A 23,057-nucleotide genomic window follows, 5' to 3' on the forward strand; every position below is an offset into this window, starting at 1 on the left:
TCGCGGCAATAGTTCGGAGCAGCTTCAGCATCCGTCGAGACAGAATCATCTGTGTCCGTCTCTGCTGGAGCAGCAATAGCCAAGGCTGCAAATAGAAGGGCCAAGGGTATGTAGATCTTCATTTTAAGGAGAGAAAATGGAATCAATGGATTCTCCTAATAGCTAGCAGGTCTGGCCTTGAAGTCTCGGTGTTAAGATGATATAGAAGTCCCTAAAGCATGAGCCCACATACTTATAGTCAAAGCTCTAAGACATCCCATGCTCAGACAGAAGGAAACGCGGGGAAGCAAACGCTTGAATGTAACATATAAGCTGACATTGTTGTATGCTAAATGCAGCTTAATGCGCGCGGCCGTCTGTATCAATTCATTAACAAGGGGCAATACGTTCCGGATAGGGGCCCAAGCCATACATAGCCACCCTTGTGCAGCCTGTCCTCCTGGTAGCCTCCAATCACGATACCTCCGTGTCAATATGGGATGATATTATAAGTGACATCGCGTGTCAGAGCTTCCCCGCTTCAATATCAAATGCCTTTCTGGAGAGACTTTCTACGGTATGACCTAGGACAAACGGCATCTAGGTCTATAGCACTTCAAATCTTGTTCAACTGTGTCTGACACTGCAACAAAGTGGCTAGACAATCTCATTTCTTAATTTGTCACTCCACAAATCCGAAAGTGTTTCTCTATCTGTCCAAGCCGTCGACTCATTGGCGTTGTCACCGCTCCGAAGAGCATCAGGTCCTATAGTCGAAGTACAGGTAGCATCATCATCTCATCTATCGAGCCTTGGACACTTTCGACGGACACCAAGGATGACCACGCAACTTCGATTCACCTAAGATACAGTTATTTCTATAGGTGGAAGCCACTCTTTCCTCACAATATTACTTCCACTCTTGGTTTAGTCCAGATAATGTGAAAATTGGTGGACTTACAGTCGGTGAACTTTCCGTAGGTAAAATAGCCTTTGCGGATCGCAGCAGACATTCTGCTTGAGGTTTCCGAGTCTTTAAGTAAATGCTTTGCCATAGCAGCGATCCTTCTTGCACTGGGTGAGAGTCCCCGTTTCTCTCGTCCGTATCTACATCTGCGATAATCAGGGAGGCTCACTCGAAAAGTTCACTCGCGCGAGTTTACGGCGGATACTACCTTCGAACGCGACGTTAATTCGCGTTTTAGATTGATGGCTACATATCATATGATAAGACGCCCAGATATTTTGTACGACAAATGTCGTATATGTATCCCTTTTCGAAGATCTAGACGGTCGTCGAATCTGACATCGCGGAGAATTAGATGTCTTGGCCAGGGGCAAACTCCGAGACATTGGCCAAGTCATCAGACACCCCTTGTGGTGCAATGTTAGATGAGGCTCACTGACAGTATCCCTATTCTGGATGTATACTATGGTTATGCAAAACAAGAAATTAACACTAGTATAGCATATATACAGATCCTCATGCCACCGAAGTAAGAAGTATGTATGTACATACATATCGCGTCACACACAAAGTAAAAAGCAAATCGAAATGTCGGCATACTGCGTGTCAGACTCCTGAGAAGACAAGTGCAGTACGATTGAGACTGTTTTCACTCACAACGTTCTGTATCCAGACTACGTTCGGATTTCGGGCTGTACTACTGAGCCCCGGTTCACTCCCCTAGAAGTAGTATCCACATTGTCTGCTGCAAGTCCATCGAAGCAGACTTCGATCCACCCTGACATATAGATACAGTGCACTTCTAATCAGAGAGAAGTGTTGTGGTTATATGAAGTCATTGCCATAACGTAATAGCAACAATAGTACGTGGCTTTATCACAGACCAGCAAGATATAGAAAAGAAGGAGAATGAGATATGCCACAAAAAGAGGGTTTAGCTAGTGATGAAAGGTACAACAGAGTTGTTCAACACCGGAAATTATAAGTGTATAAAGTATTCTAAGTAATTCAAGAGGCATTTCTGATTTCTGATTCTAATTTGGATGGATGCCCTATCGAATATTCCCCATTGCAGTCGGCACATCTAGGTCTGATACCTGGAAAGCAGCGGCACTGGCCATAGTACCTGCACTTCATTCATTCTTTGCATGACCAAGTGACGAAATCCGACTGGATATATCAGATCGGTCCGGCCAATAGCACCCTGGGATGAATTGGAAATGGACATTGGACAGATAGGCAGCATTATGTATTCAAGAAACACACAATTCATTGATGGCCACGAGCGCGATCCACTACAGGCACAGGTCCGCATGTCTCAGTTGCATCGCCACGATTCTGGACCTCGTTATCTTCCATACCTAGATCGGCTAAGCCCGAGTGCATATGTGACACTGAGGAACAATGATGGTCCGTTTTAAACAACGTCGAACAAAGGGTATCGGGATGTGCCGGGCCGGTTGAACAGGGATGTCGGAACATCCTGAGCATGTTAGATAAGGGTGCCGAAGGGTGCCGGGCTACGGTTATAAAGAGATGAACTTTGTGTACCTAACTCCTGAACCCGTTCCGACCATGCGAGGGCTCACCAACCTTCCAAGAAGAATACCGGGGCAGCTACGTACCAAAAGTTATCGACACAGGATATGGTCTCCAAGTTGTGGCGCCAGATACTCCATACGTGGCAGCGGCCGGTCCAAACAAGTTATACTTCATCGACACCCGGTTCGATCCTGAGACTGTAAAGCACGTGAAGGAACAAATTGAGAAAGCAACCGTGCCGAACACAGAGGAGTACGTCGCCATAGACGATGTTTCGGCTACGGCGGAATTGAAAAACTCTGTGACAGGTGAAACGACATTCGTTTTTGACCCCCTCTATGCCAGGGTGCTGTTTGCAAGGGGAATGAACAGACACAACCCAGAGCTTAAACTGCCTGACCATGGGGCCCTCGGCGATTGGTTGGTGACCTACGACCTAGACAATATACGTACGAAGCGGGCTTGAGTTCTGCTACGATTTTAGCTGTTACTCCAACTAGGACTGTATACGGCAGTGCAATGGCAACTGTCGGATCTGCCACCATTATAGAGTTGACAATACGGCGGACTCACCCCACCTATTTCAACCTTGGTTGGCAGGTTGATGTTGCTTTCCCATTCATATAGGCATATATTGAGCACAAATATATCAAACTGCCCATCCGGGCATTATGTGACTTCAAATTAGGGTTATATGAGGGAAAACCCTAAAATGGCAGTGGTGTTATAGCTTTGGGCTTCGCGCAATTGTATGCTTCAGGGTTGACCCTAAGCGCGAATCATACCACTAGACCATCCGGGCGGTGGATATTTGGACCCTCAATTTAAGACTATATAAGGGAAAAACCTGAGATGTTACAATCCGTGCCTTATGTTCCACCTCTGGAGGCATTCTTTGGCTCTTCATAATCATGGCATCACCGTAGACCCGCTAGCATTACATGTTTTATGTTTTTGATTTTACCTGCGCTGTCTATATAGCACTTCTAACATAGAGGCGTAAGAGGAAATAGTTATATTATTTGATCTATGTATTTGTTTTCATTCTTAGACAGGCATGCCAAATTGCTGCTTCAACTAATCCTGGTACAAAGTATCTGAAGTCATAGCCAGGATATATATCTTCACTTTTTCGGAATGCCCAGACGCTATATAAAGCACCTGACTGTTTTCATTTGATACGTAGACTACCCATCACTACCGATTCTTCTCGGAGCTGGTGTTATTGCTTATATCTTGACAACTGTCACGTCAAACACAGACTTTCTGATTGCTCACTCCCTTGTCTGTCGACAGTTGTCTACGAACGCAAGGGGAAAATACTCCGTGTACAAGAATAGTAACGGTATTGATATTACGACTAGTACAGACCCTTACCTAGCAGGATCGACACGTGACCCGTTATCGATAGCACAGCACTAGCGTCAAACGATCGCGACTGCGACGGACAATGAAGTCGGCGCGATGGGGAAATGGACTCAACGCGTACCATTTCCGAACTGAAATCCTCCTTCATCCGGGCGCAGGTGCGCATCCTATCCGAAAGCCTCGAGGCGCCCGAGGATTGGAGAAGCTATGCCGCTGCCTCGGAGGAGGATGACCTGAGCGATAAGGTGGTCGGGGATGTCCTACAAAAATGTACGGTTCGTGGAATACCTGCTTGGCTACGGTCGTGGTCCTGTGCTATTGACTGCGTTTGGAGCTCCATGTTGATCTGGCATTCTTTTTTTCCTTGCTAAATGGGCTGTAGTAAATAGCGCATTGAAGCAGCATAATCGCATCGTGTACTCCTCCCAGGCGATCCAACATGTCGCACAGCAAATCGCAAGCCTCTACTGGACGTCCGTGAATGACGCGATACGTGATCAGAACTCATTTGAGAGAGGCATTGAGAAGACGGTCGATTTGTCCAACCATTTGTAAGTCGCAACTTTCTTAGACCTCCGTCTCTCCCGACCGCGAATGCCCCTACTCATCGACTGACGTGTACCAGGAATCTTACACAGCTCCCCGTGGAACTCGAGGACCAGTCCGCAAGCGAGGAAGAACGTCTCAGGTTAGATTACAATGTGGTGATTTGGGTTTCATCCGGCTGACAGGAGGCGGTTACAGGTATCAGAAGTTACGGGAACGCCTGGTCACTCTCGACAACCAGCGACAGCAGCAACGACGGCGTCTGGAACAGTTACGCCGGTTACAACGCCTCTTGGAACCGTTTCAGGAACCACAGCAGAATATTCAGCCGAACCTAATTACTCGGGATGGCGAACTGGTGCAGGAATTGGAGAAGATGAGGATGCTCGTTGCGCGGGTGGGAGGTCGCATCCAGCATAGCAAGAAGCGTTTTGATAGTCAGGAGGATCCGGCTTCATATCAGTTGGACTCGGACCGAAAGCTGGAAGCTCTCCTTGACATGACGGGGTGAGGAATGTGATTGAACATGGTAAAAACAAAGGCGAGGAGGAAATTACAATGGCATCAAAGGTTGAAAGGAAACAAGGGAAACGGGGAAAAAGAAAGAAAGAAAGAAAAAAAAAAAAACAATCGAAATAATAAAAGAGAAAGAAAAATAATGAAATGTACGGGGCAAAAGCGGTCGAGGCTGTAATGATGACTCTAGATTTATGTAGATGTGAATGTAAATGTATGGAATGTCGACATAATCAGTAGATCTCAATCTTATCCTCCAAATGAGAAAGCGCGGTCCTAAATTTAACAGGGCCCATTACTTTCTTCAGCAGTGCAAGGGATGGAAGGTCATTGTAAGAAAATCACCGCAGCTGCACCACTCACAGAAGGTGCCAGTGAAGGTCAAACACAGAGGAGGAAAAGCAAAGGGACTCCCTACCTGCTCGGCTGCACTGCCTTGCAATATTTTTGTTCATACTATTCACTACCACCAACACATTCACGCTTGTACGGAAGACCTTCATTCCTCCCCCTTGATTGTTAAGATATTGCTTAGATATCCTTGGGGATATTCCATGGGATCACCAGCCAAACAGGACAGGGTTTCAAGAGATGCACAGCAGAATGCTGACCGCCTTGGAGGGAGATCCGGAAGATCGGAACCCAGCTTCCGAAAGTCCGGTGCTTGACCAGTTCGGCGATAGTGAAGGTGATACTGCTGAACATGCTGAACAAACTACCACTCCCTCACGTACAGTACGATTTCTTCTTCCTGTCTCTCTGACTCATTCTCTCGCTATCCTTACTGAGTCCGTTGTTGCCCCTAACCAGCCTATCATCATCGGTGAAACTACCCCCGAGACTCCCGCTAGGCGATCTTTCGTGCCTGGCCACCGTCGGCGTTCCACCCACGTAACTCGTCTGGACTTGGAGCGCTTTCGGAGGGACGTTTTAGGCATCGACACTCCTGGCTTTGGATTTGACGACGAAGCTTCCTCGCCTGCGGTTGACCCCTCTTTTGACCCTCAGTTGGAGAGTCTAAACCGCGACTTTGAAGCAGTCGCTCGGTCCATGAATAGTGGCAGTACCCCCGACTCTGGTTCCTTCTCGAGCAGCGTCGACAACGCGAGTAACGCGAGTAACCAATCAAATATGACCAACGTGCCTCGTCAGTCAATGTCTCCCGCTATGTCTCACACTCCTAGTCAGGTCAATGGTGCTGGGATCGCTGGCATGAATGCGGGGATTCCTCTGAATGCTGGCCACCAAATGGATCTCCATCATCTGTACGATATGGTCCTGGAGCTGAGCGAGGTTTTGAAAAACAATCGTCAGATGACACAAAGTATCGTCTCCAGCGCTGAGGAGGTCATGGTATGTCTAGCGCCACCCTTAGTCGCGCACTGAGCTAACGATCATCTAGCGACGCTCTGCCTCGGAAGGCACCTCTCCAAGCTTGCAACAAGTCAACGGCGAGATCTCCGGTAGGGTTCCCACTCAACATCTGCACATGTAGCCACTGACAAAACCCACAGCTGCCCGTATCACCGAGCTAGAGCGTGCCCTGGCCAGAGAAAAGCGCCTGAACGAGGTCTTGCGAAACGAACAGGAAGAAAACACAAAGCTTATTGGGGAATACGAACAGGCAGTTGGTACAATGGTCGAACAAATCCGTAACTACTGCCAGAACAACAACTTGCAGTATCTGGCGCAGAAACGACACTACAACAATCTCCTCCAAAACGAACGCGATGCGCATCTGCAGAGCCGCCTGGAGCGTGATCACTGGCATAATCAAACCATGAAATGTGCGGAGATGATCCGTACTGCCTATCGTATTCGCTGCGAAGAAGAGAATGTGCCGATCCGCGTCGTGGCTGGGCTCCAGAACGAAGTCCGTGCCTACCGCAATGCTCTTGGTATGGAGCCGGAGAGACCAGAGGAGGAATACGGATGGGAGATCCTGAAGGATGTGCCCGGAGGTCCTGCCCCTGGGGAGTAGCTGACTCTCTAGTCGGTTACATTCCGGTTTCTACTTAATGAGCGACGACAATTTCCTTTCCATATCCTTTTGTTCTCTTGACAGGGCGTTTTGGAGCGGCTCTTGGGCGGCGACGGAATATCCTGGTGCTGATACCCTTCATATCCTTCTTACTCGTTCCTGTATCATAGCATTTGGAGCATATGCCGGCAAGGATACGGAGTCTGGATAGATAATTTCTTGGGGTGTCCGGATTTGCTGGTCATTGTCTGGAAATCTTTGGAAATATCTAGCTACGAATCTTTTGCGCCCGGCGCTGTCTTAATTAATCTCGCCACTAGCAGCGGTAGACCTTGTCCCGCCGATGAGATAAATAACTCTTTCTCATGCATCAATTTCGTGTTGTAATCGTAAAGTATTTATTCGCTTAATCCGTATAGAAAACCTCCTCCAAAGGCTTCCACCAAGAAGGTCCCTCCGCACTCCCCACAGCCCCAGGAGTCGGACTCTCCTGCATCCCATCCGTCATCGCCCACCACTCCCTCACCTTAGGATTCGCCTTCATCTTCTCCATATCACCCTCGAAATCATCCCCGACATACTTAAACGTTGCAAACAAAGTCCGATCATTATCAAAGAAAATAGAATCTAAACAATCCTCATTAGCTACACCACAATCACCATTTCCAAGAGACTCAGTCAAGGGCCACTGCTACATACAATCCCGGATATTACACTCCTTAATCTGCTGGAGTACCTCGGGCCACACATTCGCGTGACATTCTTTGTAGGCTGCCAGGGCGGACGGCTTCAGGTGGACTATTTGGGCGATTCGGCGGACGGGCATTTTGCTATATTTCTTCAAAAAGTGTTTCTGGTGTTGGTGTAATGTGGATGTTGTAACTCGGGTTATATATGGTCGGGGTGTGTGGTCTGGTTTGTAGAGTTTAGTTATGGTTGGTGGTGTGGGTGGTGAAGAAAGGTGGATGATATACCTGGGTATGGTTTGCGGGTGAACTTGTAGTGTGTTTAACTTATGGTAATTGGATTCAAGTGAAGAAGGGAGAAGCTGATATTATAAACCTGGGAAAAGAGGACCCTCGGTTTATTGATACAATATACATGTCTTTGATTGATGCATTGGGAATCCACTTTCGGGGGGTTTTAGCCCGAGATAGAACTATACTAATATTCCCCATGCTAGTATACTACACTACGCTCCACTACATTATATACTGGTGGAACTAGAGAATTGTATTATAACTATACATATGTCATAATTCAATAAGGCTGAATTCAGATATTTATATTAAAATTGTACAACGCCATTGGATACTCCCGATAACTCCCGAAAATTTACAACCATATAATCCTCATAACTCATCTAGAAAAAAACCCGAAAAATAAAATTATACCATCTGAGGTCTTGGTACCGGCCGAATCCAAGAAACAGCTAGATTGGCCGCGATGGCAATGATCCCGATAATCCAGAGTGAGCGTGCGTAGTGCGAGCCGTTGTACCGGAATATGATGGCGAAGATGATACCTCCTAGGTTGCCCATTCCGCCTACAGCGCCGGAGACGATGCCTTTTTTTTTTTATTGTTAGTTTTTGTTTTGTTTGGTGGGGGAGGGGGAAGCATACCATTAGCGAAGGGGTGGACGTGTGGTACCACGGCGAAGTTGGCTCCGTTACACGCCTCTAGGAAGAACGCGAGGCCAGCTGTGAGCCCGAACATGGTGGCTTCGCTTTTGGGATTAGAGAATCCGAGCGCGAGCTGGAAGGCGCCCATTCCTACGCCCAGGAAGGAGAGGAGGATCTTCTTGGACCAGACGGATTGTGTGTGCCGGTAGAGGAGGTCTGCGATGAATCCCCCAGCCGGGCGGCAGATGACGTTGAGAAGACCGAACATGGCGGCCCACTGGCCTGTCTTGGTTTGGCCCATGTAGGGGAAGTTTTCTGCGTAGAAGTCGCCGAGGATGGAGTTGATGGCGAGCTCGGCGCCGAAGGAGCAGGCGTAGGGGATTGCGACGGCGGCGGTGGAGAGGCTGAGGAGGACGTTCATGGCTTCTTTGAAGGTTGGGGCTACGACGGTGTCGGTGCGGAGGGATTCGAGCTGGCCCGGCATTGGGGCTATGGACTCAGGTGGGGAGGGGTTGCCTTTCTTTTCGAGGTCGGCCACAATGTTGGTTGTGGAGGGTGGGCTGGATGGATGGCTGGAAGAGATGCCGGAGTTAATGTTGACGATGTTCCCCTCAAATCTGCTGGTCTCTTCGGCCCAGAGATGGCGTTCGGACCATTTTCCTGTTGGGGTGTCTTCGCAGGTGAAGAACATTGCGACGGCTATGACGACGATGATGATAAATGGCACGATGTAGGCTACTCGCCAGGCCTTGTGGGCTGGGAGGCCTTGGTTGTGGACGAGTGAGTCGAAGATGGCGGGCATGACGAAGCTGGCGAGCAAGAAAGCTTGTTAGTTGGTTGTTGGTGAGCTTCTTATGCGAGAAAAGTACATACTATGTGATGCCGCCGCCGGCATTTCCCCATCCTGCAGCCAGGGAGTTGGCGGTTCCAACAATCTTCTTGTCAAAGAACCCAGTACACCAGACTTGGCAAGGGACAAATGTGCCTCCTAGGATGCCGACAAAGAAGCGTAAGGCAATCAGTCCTTGGGCATTAGTAACAAGCCCGGCCATCGCAGTTGGAATAGAACCACACAGCAGGAGGCCAATGAATACTAGACGAGGACCGAACCGGTCGCAGAGCGGCCCTGCGACGAATCGAACAAGTAATCTGGACATGTTAGCTAGAGTGCTGAATCTATTCATTGGGATATCTTACGTCGCTAGAAGAGCAACAATGTTTGAGTTGGCGACTTCGGGCTGCGTCATCTTCAAGTCTTTTCGGATCGTAACAGTCAACTACAGATCGTTAGAGTCCTATCTCACTCACTGCTCGGAATCGAAGATAGAGAGAACTTACCAGAGGCGGAAATGCATACCACGATAGGAATGCAACCATAAATCCAAGCCATGAGAAGAAGTAGACCCGTCCATATTTGTCGAATGGGTTGAGTATCGGGATGGACCTGGCCTTTCGGTTACTTGGGTTGACCTCCGGAGAGAGGAAGAGTAGTTTAACGGAGTCCATCTCCGAGCTGGCAGCCCCAGTAGAATGTAGCTAAAGGATAACAGATAGAATGATTGTACAGAATATCAATAACTATAAGTGTAGGGTATCAATGTCACCACCAGGGTTTGTTAAGAAGTGGAGCTGTGATTTAGATAGCTCTAGACAGGGAATTAGATCTCATATATAGACTCTTTGACAGATATTGGCGAGTGTAAACAAATGCAGGCATATCATATAAGATTTGATTTCGGTAAATCTTGGATGCCCAGGAATGTTTAACTTTCTGAAGGCATAGGCTCTATGGCATGGCATGCCACTGACGCATCGAAACACTAGATTAGATATTATGGTAATATGACATCGCTTGGCTATTAATCGTAAGGTTGATAGATAGGATATCATGGAGTCACAAAAGCAAGTATATCTCGGAGCTTTGATTGGACGATCCTCAAGGCTCTGTCCAGACTTTCGATGTGGACAAAGCAAAGGGTCGATTGGGACTGGGCTTTCCAGCCTAACGGGTGTGGCTAATAGAGAAACCATGTTTGGTCAGCGAAGATAAGGCCACCCGGGGGATATCTGCCGGCGCTGAGCCCTCGACTAACAGTGTCAGACCGATAAGACCCTCTCTGTCTTGCAATAACTCCGCGGCCTTCAGGTCTGGTTGCCCTGTATGACCCTCGGACGCAGACCGTGGGACCCAGGAGGCGAAGGAGCGTGGTCCAAGATCGACACCAGCCAAGATTCTCTTTCAATTGATAAACCAAGCGTTTCTCATTGGATACTGATGGACGCTGAGACCCAGGATGAGCGCCACATGAAGTTTGGGCTAACATTCATGTCCCTAATCTTCCCGGATCAAGGCAACGAAGAGCACGAGAATAGCGAGACATATTCGATCGAGGTCCGCGGAGATATCAAGGGAAGAGCCCACTTCTTATAGCACCCGATGGGGCTGTAAAGGATCGTCTATGGGTCCCGGATACTATCATGAGTATAGATAATGAGAGATTTGGGTCGGGTCGGATCCACTGCTATCTCACCTCTGAGAGATAAGCGTCAAGAATGAAATCCGTCAAATAGGATTGGACAATGAGCCGGCCAGAAAGTTTGTCGGTAACGTGACGTTGCCTGCCCTAAGATACTAATGGGTCCTCTGATGCCTTCTTGGCTATACCTCCAGAGGTATCGTCTACAGACTAGTAGGTAATCTTTAATAGCGGGATAATTCAGATGAACAGTTGTGGCGATGGTCGTACATTCTTGGTTAGAGTCGGAACTAGTAAGACTGTCTTATTAAGAATTGGAAGAGGTAATTGGCAGCTCATAGTTCATGAATTAGCTACTAGCTAGTTGAATCTATATACAGTAGAATGAAGAAGAACAGATAAAGGCCCGCCCGGCAAGATCCACAACACCAAATATCAAGGCTCGTAACGCGTATCACATAGGTTCCATTACCAGTCAATCGTCTTAGATTGTTTGGTCGGGCTGGGTCTATCACCCACCTTCTTGCCTCTCGTCCCCTTATACTTCTTATCACACTTCTGGAATGGATCTGGTGCTTCTCCTTTCTTTACCTTCCATTTTTCTGTCCCCAGCACAGAGTCCAGCTCCTCAACGGGAGGTAACTTCAAGTAGATCCAGCCATCGTCCCGTTCCTCAACCGGGAAAGTTGCGATATTCATAGCCTCATCGTTTGAACAACGGCCGGCTTGCTCGCCATTGAGCTCGAAATTACGCTTGTGATATGGACAGGATACCCAGTATTTGCCGGCGTCATCGTCGCCAATCAGGCCATCGGACAGGACAAAGGCACGCTTGTGAGGACACATCTGTTGCGTTGCGTAGTACTTGCCCTTGACCTTGAAGATTGCCAGCTGAGTATCGCCCCGCTTGACATTGGCGGAAGAGATCGCAGGAGGTCCATCGGAGAAGTGATCAGCTTTGATGATCGGCTGCCATGAGAGAGCCGACCACTGATGTCCCTTGAAGTCCTCCTTTGCGCCCTCGCTCGGCCAGTAGGTGGGCCGCTCTTGATCACGTTCTTTGACAAGTTCCACCGTGTCAACCGTTTCATCGGTGTTGGCAAACTGCTGGAAGTATTTGCGGCGCTTCGGGTTGCGGATAGTCTCGGTCCACTCGCAGAAATAGCTGTCTACCAACTCCTGCATTTGCTGCTCCATCTCAGCGCAGATTCCCAGTTTGTCGTCGATGACGACTTCCCGGAGGTAATTGATCCCCCCAGGGAGATTCTCGATCCACCGAGCAGTTCGCTGCAGCTTATCTGCTGTTCGAATGTAGAAGATGAGATAGCGATCAATGATTGGAATGACCATATCTGGTGGCACATCCTTGGCGAGTAGTTCTGAATGTCTAGGCTTCGCGCCGCCATTCCCGCCTACGAAGATATTGAACCCTTTTTCTGTAGAGATCAAACCAAAGCTGAAGTGCGTTAGTTTCGGAACCTAAAATTCGAGAGAAGCAAGCATACTCTTTGTTTTGTGCTTCAGCACATTCTCTCACGCAACCGGACACGGCGCCCTTGAGCTTGTGAGGAGATCGAACACTTTTGTAGCGTTCCTCGAGTCTAATAGCCATTCCGACACTGTCTCCGATACCGAAACGACACCAGGTAGTCCCAACGCAGCTCTAGAAGTACCAATTAGTTCCATGTAGAAGACATGGCAACAGATAGTGTTCACGTACCTTGATTGTCCGGAGAGATTTGGCATAAGCGTGACCACTTTCCATGCCGGCATTGACTAATTCTGTCCAGATATCAAGCAGATCCTGTTTCTTGGCTCCAAACATGTCGATACGCTGGCCACCTGTGATCTTGCAGTAAAGGTTATATTTCTTGGCCACCTGTCCGATAGCAATAAGCTTGTCTGCAGTGATTTCACCACCGGGAACTCGAGGGACCACAGAGAAAGTTCCATTGCGTTGGATGTTAGCGAGGAATCTGTCATTCGTTTCTTGCAACTCATGGTATTCGTGGTCCATGATGTGCCCATTGAAGAGACTCGAAAGGATTGACGCTATGGCAGGCTTGCATAGCTCGCACCCAAGAGAATCGGGGTTTCTTCCGACTGCCTTCATGATGTCTTCGAATGTTTTCAGTTGTTTGATTGCGACGATATTGTAGAGGTCAGCGCGTGAATGTGGAATATGCACGCATACTGTATAAAGTTTAGAGAGAAACCACAACCAAGGGACAAGGATACCTACAGTTATTCGAAACCTCCTGACCCATATCAAGCATGGTCTTATTGAAAATTGATTGCACTAACGGCATACAGCCTCCACAGCCAGTGCCTGCCTTTGTGCATGACTTTACCTCTCCAATTGACTTGCATGTGCCACTCTTGACACTTTCGACGATGTCACCTTTGGTAACGTTGTGACACGAGCAAACTTGGGTATCGTCGGCTCTGTACGAATGATAGTTAGCAGACCCGTTATACACGGACATCTGAGAGAAAGCTCACAGGTCGTCACCGTTTTCTTCCCCACCATTTTGAGCTCCCAGAATGAACTGGCTCGGAGGAACTTCGAGCTCTTTTTGGCTCTTCACCATTTGGTTCAGTTTGATATAGTCCTTTGTATCACCGATCATCATTCCTCCAAGTAGGTATTTGCCGTCCATAGTGAATAGATACTTCTTATAGACACCACCAAAAGGATCCTTGTACGTGAGAGCCTTCACTGGTGACTCCTTTTCCGTCGTGTCTTTCACCCGCGGAATGGTTGCGACTGATGGTCGACGGCCTGGCAAGAACTTGGGGCCATCGCGATCCGCAAAAAAGTCACCAAAACTGGCGACATCCACTCCCAAGAGCTTCAGCTTAGTGCTTAAATCCGGTCTTCTGAAGCTCTTTGGTTCCTTATCGGGATTGGTCAAATTGAACGCTAGCACATCTGCCATTTCAATGCCAGGTGCAATAATACCAAACGTCTGGTTTTCCCAGCTTGCACACTCTCCGATAGCGTAAATCTCGGGAATCGAAGTTTGCAGACTATAAGATCAGATTAGATGATAGAAGACTTAACATAACGATGATTGTTACCTTTCATTGATAACAAACCCACCCCGTGAAGCGCACTGAATACCAGCAGTCGTCCCCAACTCGTCTCTAGGTCGTACTCCGATCTATACGTAATGTTAGCAAACTGAAAGTACGTGAGATGAGATTAGACGGCGTACAGCAAAACAGACGCAGCAGCAATCTATTTCTTCCCCATCCTCAAAGACGATACCCGTGACATTGTTGTTGTCATCCGTCTTAATTTTCGCTACTCGCTTCTGGTGCATCACATCCAAGCCCAGTTCTCTGATTTTCCGCGTCACTAGGGTACCGGCATCGCCGTCTAGTTGTCTTGCTAGTACCCACTTGTTGCGGTCAATGAGCTTGACCTTGCCGAAATCTTCTAGATCCGTCATTGCTTTGGCAGCTTCGAGTCCCAGCAGGCCACCTCCGACAGTAGTTGCCGTCTCGCCCTTGTGATTAGAGGCAAATTCGATAAGGCGCTCGAGGTCCGATATCGTTCTGTAGACAAAAACCCCGTTGGCGTCATAGCCGGGAGTGTGAGTGGGAAGCACCGCATCAGAGCCGGTAGCGAGAACAAGAAGATCGTAGGCGATTATGTCACCCGTTGAGGTTTTTACCGTCTTGCGGTCAGGAAATATATCGGTTACTCTGGTGTTCAGATGATAGTCGAACGATCGATCTTTGAACGATCCGTACTAATGGATTAATCCATTGACGTCAGCACGAATGCTGCACTAAGTTCGCAGGGAAAGCTGTGATATACTCACCCATTCTTTCGGGTTGAGGTAGAGGTCCTCGATATTGCGATGTTCGAAAAACGAGGAAAGGCCGACTCGGTTGTAAGCAACGTGAGGTTCTTCGCCGATCACAACGATATCGTACTTTCTCCTCTCTGAATCTTGCTTGACCAGTTTCTCACTAAACGGAGAAGGGGGGTATCGTCAGTACCCGAACTGTATTATTGACCATCGCCTCGTCCCCCTTCGGTGCACCTACAGGAAGGAAATAGCCACCATTCCCAGTCCCACCACCACTATCTGTTGGCGTCTGTTAGGGTCATCCAAGTGACTCTCTGTGTCAATGCCAAAGCTCTGAGAATGCGACACCCCGCTAAGGACGCCATTGTTGACTGCGCCCCCATTCCTGGGCGCTTCTAGGAGAGGCATTGTGTCCGGGATGGATAGCACTGTGGAAGAGATTCAACGCCCAACGCACGGTGTTGGCGGACGTTTTTATTTATCAAGGAGTATGTCCCCCATGATCTATCATCCGATATGGCAAGACCCTACTGGTGCCAAGATCCAGGATCGGGCCTCTCATCTCCGTGGACACCATGAGGTCGTGGCGAGATGTTTGACTATCGAATCACCTCATGGTTGATGGTCATCGAAGCGGTTTCGCAGCAGATGCAGCGACACACCCAATGGTAATCTCCATGATCGGATGTGGACGGGTTATCGGCAATCGTGACAGGGATTGATAAGGACGATAGCACCTCACCATAAGATTGGGTCAGGGATTCCTCCGCGGAGATGGTGCAAAGTTAAGGAACAACTGGAAAAGGTTAGTCAGGATCGACGGGATAGCCTCCTTATCGATCGTTCCCGGCTTATCGGACGGACGTCACTGGTGGTCGGACGAAAAGCTTAACAGGCCCCAAATTCAATTAATTGCACCTGTTATTATTAGTCTTACTACAAGTTTGCATATCGGCATCTCAATAAAAACCCGCATACTACGAAAGGGTCTATTACATCACGAGCTCTCCGGGGTATGGTGTGGGTACCATCCCTGTTCCTCTTAAGAATAGATGAAAGGGAAGGTCATCTCATTCCACCCATGAGACCTACAATTAAGCACTGGATTGGTATGTGAACGCCAGTCTGGTAAATCGCGCCCCCTTGTTGCCTCAGGTTTCACCACAGGTCATAAATATTGTACGTAAGACAAATCCTAAGTTAGATGCCGATATATCCGGCACTCTTCAAGCATCATAGCAATGGCGTTTTAAATCATGCAGTTAGGTTGGTGTTCTTCTCATGTGGTAAATCCTCAAGGGTGTAACTACAAGTATACGGTAGACTTCAAGATTGGCAAAAAAAGCCAGATCGAGCGATTTTTGCCTGGATTTAAAGGATCCTGGACTGCCAATTAAACGTGAGCAATATCCCTCTAACCAACTTACCGAGAATTCCTTTGAAGGGTACGTACAGAGTAGTAGCTCCGCTCTAACAGCCGTGAGCTCCCATCTGGCCCATTCTCCACGCGAACCAGGCTCATTCGGACGATAAGCAACAACACTTCTAATTGGAAGTTGCACATGGCTTCACGGCATTGTCTCCATCATTCTTCAAAGAACCAATTAATATGACGAAAAAGAAATCCTGCAAGGTTGAGCGGACAAATGGCTGAAGCCTCGAGAGTGTTGTGTGGGTCAACGCGATTTATTTGCCTCAACGCTTGGTTAAGCGGTGGGACGCCGTCCAGCCTGAAGGCTTGCCCTAATTTCGAGCGTCCCACCTCCCAGAATGAGCTGATTTTGGGACTCCGCGGAAATCGCTGGTGGGTTCCTAGGAGCATTGCTTATTGTGACCTTTCTCCGAGGCGTTATATGGTAACAAGGAGTTACTGCCGTGACCTAATAGAATGTCCACTGCCCGCGCATGGGTAACACGTACTGCGTGCCATCATACGATAGGCAAGAGTATTTTAGTGTGGTGGATTGCCTCCTTATTTGGAGTCAATGCACTGGCTGACCATTCGACTTATTCATACTCAGCATCCTTGTTCATGCTCCCTCCCTCGTAGTTTTACTTTCATTGGCCTTCCCTGCCGGTAACATGGCAACCATCACCGAGGTTCGGACGGATGCGCTCGTCCCAACTGACCTCGTTCTTAAGACAGGTCAGATCAAAATCGAAAGCGAAGAGATCTCGACGAGAGACCTGTCTGATATCCCTCTGCCACCGCCATCAAAACGGCCGACAGAAGTGCTGAGCGTAGATAAAGGAACTCCAGATAGCCATGTTCCTCGTGACCCTCGGCTTATCAGATTAACGGGTGTTCATCCGTTTAATGTTGAGCCACCTCTCACAGATCTGTATAAAGAAGGTATGAGTTATAACTGCTCCACTCCTATCCTTATCAGGTTGCTTGCACCGGCTGTCATGCTTGTCCCCTTGAGCCATTACATTCTCACACTCTGAAAGGGTTTTTAACATCGCCGGAGCTCTTCTATGTTCGAAATCATGGCCCAGTCCCTCATATCAAGGATGAAGATATCCCTCACTGGGAAATTAGCATCGAAGGGTTAGTATAGTGCTAGGTTCTCTGCCAAACATCCGCTAACCAAAGTATAGACTGGTAGAGAAGCCTTTGGTACTAAACTTCCGACAAGTGTTGCAGCAGTACGACCAAATAACGGCGCCTATCACCCTCGTATGTGCTGGCAATCGACGCAAAGAGCAAAACATTGTACGTAAAACGAAAGGTTTTTCCTGGGGATCGGCGGGACTATCGACTGCCCTCTTCACTGGCCCATTGCTGGCGGATATTCTCCGCAGTGCGAAACCCCTGCGTAAAGCGAAATACGTCTGTATGGAAGGAGCGGATAAGCTGGTATGCTGTACCTCTATCTTATGATGATAATTGCTAAGTTCGCCGCAGCCCAATGGTCACTACGGCACATCTATTAAATTGAACTGGGCCCTGGACCCCAACAGGGGGATCATGCTTGCACATAAAATGAACGGGGAGTCTCTTCGCCCAGATCATGGTCGTCCGCTGAGGGCCGTCGTGCCCGGTCAAATAGGAGGACGAAGTGTTAAGTGGCTGAAGAGGCTGATCTTGACCGATGCACCAAGCGACAACTGGTACCATATCAATGACAACCGCGTCTTACCGTATGTCTAAAGGGCACTTATTTTATATTTCCATCATTTGTCTAACTCCCTAACCCAGAACAATGGTCTCGCCTGAGATGGCATCAAATAACCGAAATTGGTGGCACGATGAGCGGTATGCGATTTATGACCTAAACACCAACTCCGCCGTTGCATATCCCCAAAACAATGAGGTCTTAAATCTCCTGTCGGCAGGGCCGTCATATACTGTCAGAGGATATGCATACGCCGGTGGGGGCCGCAGGGTTACCAGGGTAGAAATATCCCTAGACAAAGGCAAATGTACGCACCCTCGCTCGCTCGATGTGTGAGAATGCTTATCAAAGCTAACGGACTTATAGCTTGGAGATTGGCGGAAATCGAATATGCCGAAGACAAGTATCGTGATTTTGAAGGCGAGCTTTTTGGAGGCAAAGTAGATATGTACTGGCGCGAAACTTGCTTCTGCTGGTGTTTTTGGTCTCTAAGCATCACCATCCCAGAGCTTGAGAACAGTGATGCCATCCTTGTAAGAGCCATGGACGAAGCATTGGGCGTGCAGCCTCGCGATATGTACTGGTCCGTTCTCGGAATGATGAACAACCCGTGGTTCCGGGTTACAATTACGAAGGAAAACGGGAACTTGAGATTCGAGCACCCTACCCACCCTAGTATGCCTACAGGATGGATGGAACGCGTCAAAAAGGCTGGGGGTGACCTGACGAATGGTAACTGGGGAGAAAGACACGAAGGAGAGGAGCCGACGGAGCCGGAGCCCGTGCAAGACATTAATATGAAGAAAGACGGGCTAAGCCGAGTGATTGGTTTTGAAGAATTCAAGGAGAATTCCTGCGATGAGAAGCCATGGTTCATCGTGAATGGAGAAGTGTATGATGGTCAAGCATTTCTTGAAGGCCACCCTGGCGGAGCGCAGAGTATTATCTCCTCTGCTGGTCTGGATGTCTCTGAGGAATTCCTTGCTATTCGTGAGTCCCAAAAATATCACACTGCAATTGTACCATCTATTGACACCTATCCATAGATAGCGAGACGGCAAAGGCGATGATGCCTGAGTACCATATTGGAACGATGAATCCGGAAGGTTTAAAAGCACTCAAGGATGATGCATCATCCTCCACCGATGAAATTCGCCCAGTGTTCCTCCAATCACGGTCTTGGACAAAGGCAACATTGAAAGAAAGGAAAGACATATCCTGGGATACACGAATATTTAGTTTCAAATTGGAACACGAAGATCAAACATTGGGTTTACCAGTCGGCCAGCATCTTATGATCAAAGTCCTCGACACATCATCCAACAACGAAGCCATCATCCGCTCATACACCCCAATTTCTGAAACCAGCCAGAAAGGGACCGTGGACTTGCTGGTTAAAGTATACTTTGCAACAGCCACCTCGGCAGGCGGCAAGATGACGATGGCCCTGGATAGGCTGCCATTGGGCTCCGTGGTGGAATGCAAGGGTCCGACAGGCAGATTCGAATACCTTGGAAATGGACGAGTTGTCATAAGTGGGAAGGAACGCCATGTTCGGTCGTTTAAGATGATTTGTGGAGGAACCGGTATCACACCGATCTTCCAGGTCTTGCGCGCCGTGGTTCAGGACCGGCAAGATCCCACCTCTTGTACAGTCCTCAATGGAAACAGACAGGAGGAAGATATCCTTTGCCGGGCTGAGCTCGACGGCTTCATGGCAACCGACAGCAGAAGGTGTAATATAATACACACCCTATCCAAAGCGCCGGACTCATGGACTGGCCGCCGAGGACGCATATCCGAAGAGCTCCTAAAGGAGTACGCGGCTCCAGAAGATGAGAGTATGGTCCTGATTTGTGGTCCGCCAGCCATGGAAGAATCGGCTCGGAGGATACTGTTGGCGGAAGGATGGAAAGAATCAGACCTTCACTTCTTCTAAATTGGGATTATCCAAGGGAATGATTTAATGAGTATGTAAGACATGGGTCATAACGGCGTTCGAAACATATACAGGGTTATGTTTGGGAATAGCACACGAATAATAACGTTAATAGGTACCAAAGTCCTTGATACATTAGCACGGTAGAAAAAGAATAATACAACGAGCTGGGAATATTCTTTAATATAAAACTCCAAGAAGAGCTGGTGCGGTGGAGCTTGTTTTCGACTCTCAGTAATATTTCCTCATATCCAAGCGCGCTAGGAGGTGGTCGAATACACATGTAGGCGCTTCTCTGGATGCAAAAGTCGTGCCGGACCTGCCGAAAGACTTTGAAGATGCGTTCACGCCATCTAAGTTGCGTAGATAATTCACAAAAAGGGATGTTTGTTTCCGGAATGTAGCAAAGAGCTGATAGGCAATAGCCTCACTTTCGTGGCGCACGCCGCTCGTTCCATCCATCCTCGACAATGGAGCAAATGTCAAAATCGTACCGAAAATACTTTCCAGCAGCTTCGCTGCATCAGCATGTCTTTTGCTGAGAAAGAGCGCAAAAAGCATTTGATCGAGAATATCTTCATGATAATCTCTAAGTCTAGGGACAGAATGTGCTGCTTCTATCGTGCCATCAATATCACCGCGGTCGAGGCAGCGTTCAATCTTAGCCAGGCTATCTTGGAACCGCTGCCAAGTCGAGCCAATGCCGACATGAAAGCAATAATCACTCAATGAGAGCACGAAATGCTGGCAGTCAATGCGAAATTTCTGGTACACGTTTCGAGGGTGCCCAGATAGGGAGTCTCTCCCCGTAGAATCACGAATGAGACCTTTGACGACCGAAACCATTCGAAGGAGTCGAAGCAGATGCTTGAAAAGACGATCATACTTGTTAAGCGATCGCGACGTAATGATAGCTTCCAGGACGTCTGATGGTTTGTATTGAAGACGTAGGAAATCCAAAGCTTCGATTGCGTTTGGATCCTTGCATTTGGTAACTTCTTCAGCAGTCAACTCTCGAATCGAGAAACTGAGGCCGCCAGGAAGTTCCCTCTCCTTGCGGGGCTCATTACCCGCTGAACTTTCTGAGCGATCATCAAAGCCGTGACACTCACTAAGGAGCCCAATGAGCACCAAGCGCAACTCCGAGCTTGCTGGAGGCCAAGTGTCACGGCTCCCTAACCGCAAACCAGTGTGGACACTACTACGGACAACACCAGATTTTCGCTCGCCGCTCTGCATCTCCGGGTCAAAGAGAGCGTGCGACAGAAGGGAGGTGAAGAAACCATCCCCAAGAAGCTGGAACCGCCATTGCAGAGATAGGTGATACCGGAGTTTGTGCTCCTTGAACAGCAGGTGAAGACAAGAGAAGTCAATCAACAATGCCTGGGACGAAAGAAGTGGTGCAAGGGACAGATAAAGGGCAGAAGCTAATTCTGGGCCGAAATTACACCTATGATCCTCAGGTACTTCAAGATCTTTGTGGTTCCCTTGCTCAATCAATCGGGAGAGCTCGTCTTTCTCTATGGAGGAAGGGTTTGCGAGCAATCCAGTCATGTTTTGCGCGTCATCAATGTCAAATAGGTCAAAGGTATCTTTAAGTGTATCACTCGCTTCAGTATGGGCAGGAGGCTGGGAATTGATTATCAAATTTTTCGTTGCAGAGGGGCGACCACGATTATACCTGAGTATTTCAGACCGAAGTCTATTTTCGTAGATCTTTGCTTTTTCTTGTATCCTTTCAATATCTGTCCACGTGCTAGCACAGCTGAGCCTGGGGACATCGCCGTTGCAAATTTCGTCACTCGCAATTGGATGCTGCGGATGGAATCGTTTAAGCAGGCGTAGGCTTCGTCCACTTTCGAAAATCAACTCTGCTTGGTCTGTAGGAATGAATGATGGCATCTCGGCGGGGTTATATCTGTACTCAAGCCTTGTTGATTGAGAGGAGGTCGTTTTCGGATTCTCTTCTGAGGGCTCCAAAACTACAAAGCTTCTGCCGTTTGCCGCCAGCTCCTTCAATGTCGACGCCTCCAAGCGGAGGCCAATCCAAGTCTCCGCATGCTCCAGAAACGGATACACTGTCCGGATAACAATCTCGCGGAAGAGATCCTCCATATGGCCGAATGTTTGGGAATAATGGGCGGCCTTTTCAAGAACGATGGAGAATATCTGAGCATCCGACACAACCCCTTCGACAGCTTCGACCAGGTCTGCCAAAACACCAGCCAGTTCACCGCATCGTTGAAACAGGGCTCTAACCTGGATGAGGGACAGTATATTGTCAGCATCCCTGAGAAGCCGCTTTTCAACGATGTAAATGACGACGGCTACGGCGCTCGAAAGTGTAGAAAGAGCGGAGAGTTTAGTTGACTTGGATGGAGCTTTGCCAACAAAGTTTCGCACCCGCTGCATATCCGTGCCGCATTGGATCATCTCATCAGTCAAGCTATTAAGCGCAGCGACACTAACACCTGAGAGGCGAATGTCGTCAAAAACCCGCTCGAACATTTGGCGCTCCCTATTGTATCGAAAAAATAATGAGCTCCAACCAAGACCTAGTCGAAATAGGGACCGTAAAAAGACATCATTTCGAGCCACACGGCCTAATTTCCCGAGCCCGTTCGTCGCAGCCTGATTTGCCAACGATGCGTCGAATCCTCTAGACCCCGATTCACTAAAATATGCGGATGTGGGTTCTTGATACAATCGATTTTGACAGTTTTCCCACGTCTTCAAAAATCGTTTGCCGTCAAACTTGACATCCACGTCATTCAACACCCAGATATCCTCTGACCCATCTCCTCTTTCCGAGCGTGCGATGCTCGGTTCGGCAGAAGTTTCGCTTGACGCATCGGTTGTTGATTCCGGTAGCAAATCTGGATCGAATACATCGGTTTCAAAAAGATTCAACTGGCTTGAACTAAAACAATCTTCATTGAGTAATTCTAGAGGACTCCTGAAGAAACCCCCAGTGAGATCTAGTAAAAGCGAATACTAGTAGTTAGTATTCGAAATTGGACGTATAAACACCCCAAACAATGATACGCACCTGGCAACTCTTCGTTCCAGGGTAGTCGTTCTAGTGGTTGCAGCGACTGCAGAGTGAACTTCGATAGCCTCCACAAATTCTCACTAGAGAATGGGTCCGTATCATAATCTTCCTGCTCCATCGTATGACA

The 23,057-nt window shown here is 48.3% G+C and overlaps 8 protein-coding genes across 8 annotated transcripts; 4 read left to right on the forward strand and 4 right to left on the reverse strand.

The window, feature by feature from the left end:
• Positions 1–2,166: 2,166 nt before the first annotated feature.
• F9C07_2232406 (uncharacterized protein) lies at positions 2,167–2,954 on the forward strand (the record flags this gene model as incomplete). The annotated part of the gene is made up of 2 exons (XM_071509906.1): positions 2,167–2,356; positions 2,548–2,954. The coding sequence occupies 2 exons, from the start codon at positions 2,167–2,169 to the stop codon at positions 2,952–2,954; spliced, it is 597 nt and encodes a 198-aa protein (XP_071366385.1).
• A 980-nt stretch (positions 2,955–3,934) lies between these two features.
• F9C07_2283325 (kinetochore protein fta4) lies at positions 3,935–5,465 on the forward strand. Its single transcript, XM_071510628.1, has 4 exons — positions 3,935–4,126; positions 4,239–4,407; positions 4,482–4,544; positions 4,601–5,465. The coding sequence occupies exons 1-4, from the start codon at positions 3,961–3,963 to the stop codon at positions 4,911–4,913; spliced, it is 711 nt and encodes a 236-aa protein (XP_071366386.1). The 5' UTR covers positions 3,935–3,960; the 3' UTR covers positions 4,914–5,465.
• Positions 5,466–5,521: 56 nt separating this feature from the next.
• Positions 5,522–6,899, forward strand: F9C07_3762 (uncharacterized protein; the record flags this gene model as incomplete). The annotated part of the gene is made up of 3 exons (XM_041285802.2): positions 5,522–6,271; positions 6,321–6,381; positions 6,433–6,899. The coding sequence occupies 3 exons, from the start codon at positions 5,522–5,524 to the stop codon at positions 6,897–6,899; spliced, it is 1,278 nt and encodes a 425-aa protein (XP_041146049.2).
• A 406-nt stretch (positions 6,900–7,305) lies between these two features.
• F9C07_3763 (DUF718 domain protein) lies at positions 7,306–7,725 on the reverse strand (the record flags this gene model as incomplete). Its single annotated transcript, XM_041291834.1, has 2 exons — positions 7,306–7,526; positions 7,599–7,725. The coding sequence occupies 2 exons, from the start codon at positions 7,723–7,725 to the stop codon at positions 7,306–7,308; spliced, it is 348 nt and encodes a 115-aa protein (XP_041146050.1).
• A 562-nt stretch (positions 7,726–8,287) lies between these two features.
• On the reverse strand, positions 8,288–10,028 carry F9C07_3764 (nitrate transporter CrnA; the record flags this gene model as incomplete). Its single annotated transcript, XM_041291835.1, has 5 exons — positions 8,288–8,466; positions 8,523–9,331; positions 9,396–9,671; positions 9,720–9,799; positions 9,861–10,028. 5 exons carry the CDS (start codon positions 10,026–10,028, stop codon positions 8,288–8,290), a joined length of 1,512 nt encoding a protein of 503 aa, XP_041146051.1.
• A 1,305-nt stretch (positions 10,029–11,333) lies between these two features.
• Positions 11,334–14,857, reverse strand: F9C07_3765 (nitrite reductase NiiA). Its single transcript, XM_071511132.1, has 8 exons — positions 14,830–14,857; positions 14,230–14,757; positions 14,081–14,163; positions 13,502–14,029; positions 13,242–13,444; positions 12,720–13,192; positions 12,505–12,662; positions 11,334–12,455 (listed from the first exon to the last, which is right to left on the reverse strand). Exons 2-8 carry the CDS (start codon positions 14,452–14,454, stop codon positions 11,468–11,470), a joined length of 2,658 nt encoding a protein of 885 aa, XP_071366387.1. The 5' UTR covers positions 14,455–14,757; positions 14,830–14,857; the 3' UTR covers positions 11,334–11,467.
• Positions 14,858–16,902: 2,045 nt separating this feature from the next.
• On the forward strand, positions 16,903–19,878 carry F9C07_3766 (nitrate reductase NiaD; the record flags this gene model as incomplete). Its single annotated transcript, XM_041291845.1, has 7 exons — positions 16,903–17,173; positions 17,272–17,371; positions 17,422–17,680; positions 17,729–17,964; positions 18,023–18,246; positions 18,306–18,929; positions 18,986–19,878. The coding sequence occupies 7 exons, from the start codon at positions 16,903–16,905 to the stop codon at positions 19,876–19,878; spliced, it is 2,607 nt and encodes an 868-aa protein (XP_041146053.1).
• A 231-nt stretch (positions 19,879–20,109) lies between these two features.
• F9C07_3767 (putative gamma-tubulin complex component GCP6) lies at positions 20,110–23,048 on the reverse strand (the record flags this gene model as incomplete). Its single annotated transcript, XM_041291838.1, has 2 exons — positions 20,110–22,856; positions 22,928–23,048. 2 exons carry the CDS (start codon positions 23,046–23,048, stop codon positions 20,110–20,112), a joined length of 2,868 nt encoding a protein of 955 aa, XP_041146054.1.
• Between the last annotated feature and the right edge of the window lie 9 nt (positions 23,049–23,057).

The sequence above is a fragment of the Aspergillus flavus genome, chromosome 4 (genome assembly GCF_009017415.1).
Source record: "Aspergillus flavus chromosome 4, complete sequence".
Lineage (NCBI taxonomy): Eukaryota > Fungi > Ascomycota > Eurotiomycetes > Eurotiales > Aspergillaceae > Aspergillus > Aspergillus flavus.

Bases quoted from the DNA above. Each gene is read 5' to 3' on its own strand.
- F9C07_2283325 (XM_071510628.1), top strand. From the start codon at position 3,961: ATGGACTCAACGCGTACCATTTCCGAACTGAAATCCTCCTTCATCCGG. The intron at 4,127-4,238 runs GTACGGTTCGTG...AATGGGCTGTAG, and splicing joins CGGGGATGTCCTACAAAAAT to TAAATAGCGCATTGAAGCAG. The intron at 4,545-4,600 runs GTTAGATTACAA...AGGCGGTTACAG, and splicing joins AGCGAGGAAGAACGTCTCAG to GTATCAGAAGTTACGGGAAC.
- F9C07_3765 (XM_071511132.1), bottom strand. From the start codon at position 14,454: ATGACGGATCTAGAAGATTTCGGCAAGGTCAAGCTCATTGACCGCAAC. The intron at 14,164-14,229 runs GTCTGTTTTGCT...CATTACGTATAG, and splicing joins AAGAAATAGATTGCTGCTGC to ATCGGAGTACGACCTAGAGA. The intron at 12,456-12,504 runs GTATGCTTGCTT...AACGCACTTCAG, and splicing joins GCTGAAGCACAAAACAAAGA to CTTTGGTTTGATCTCTACAG.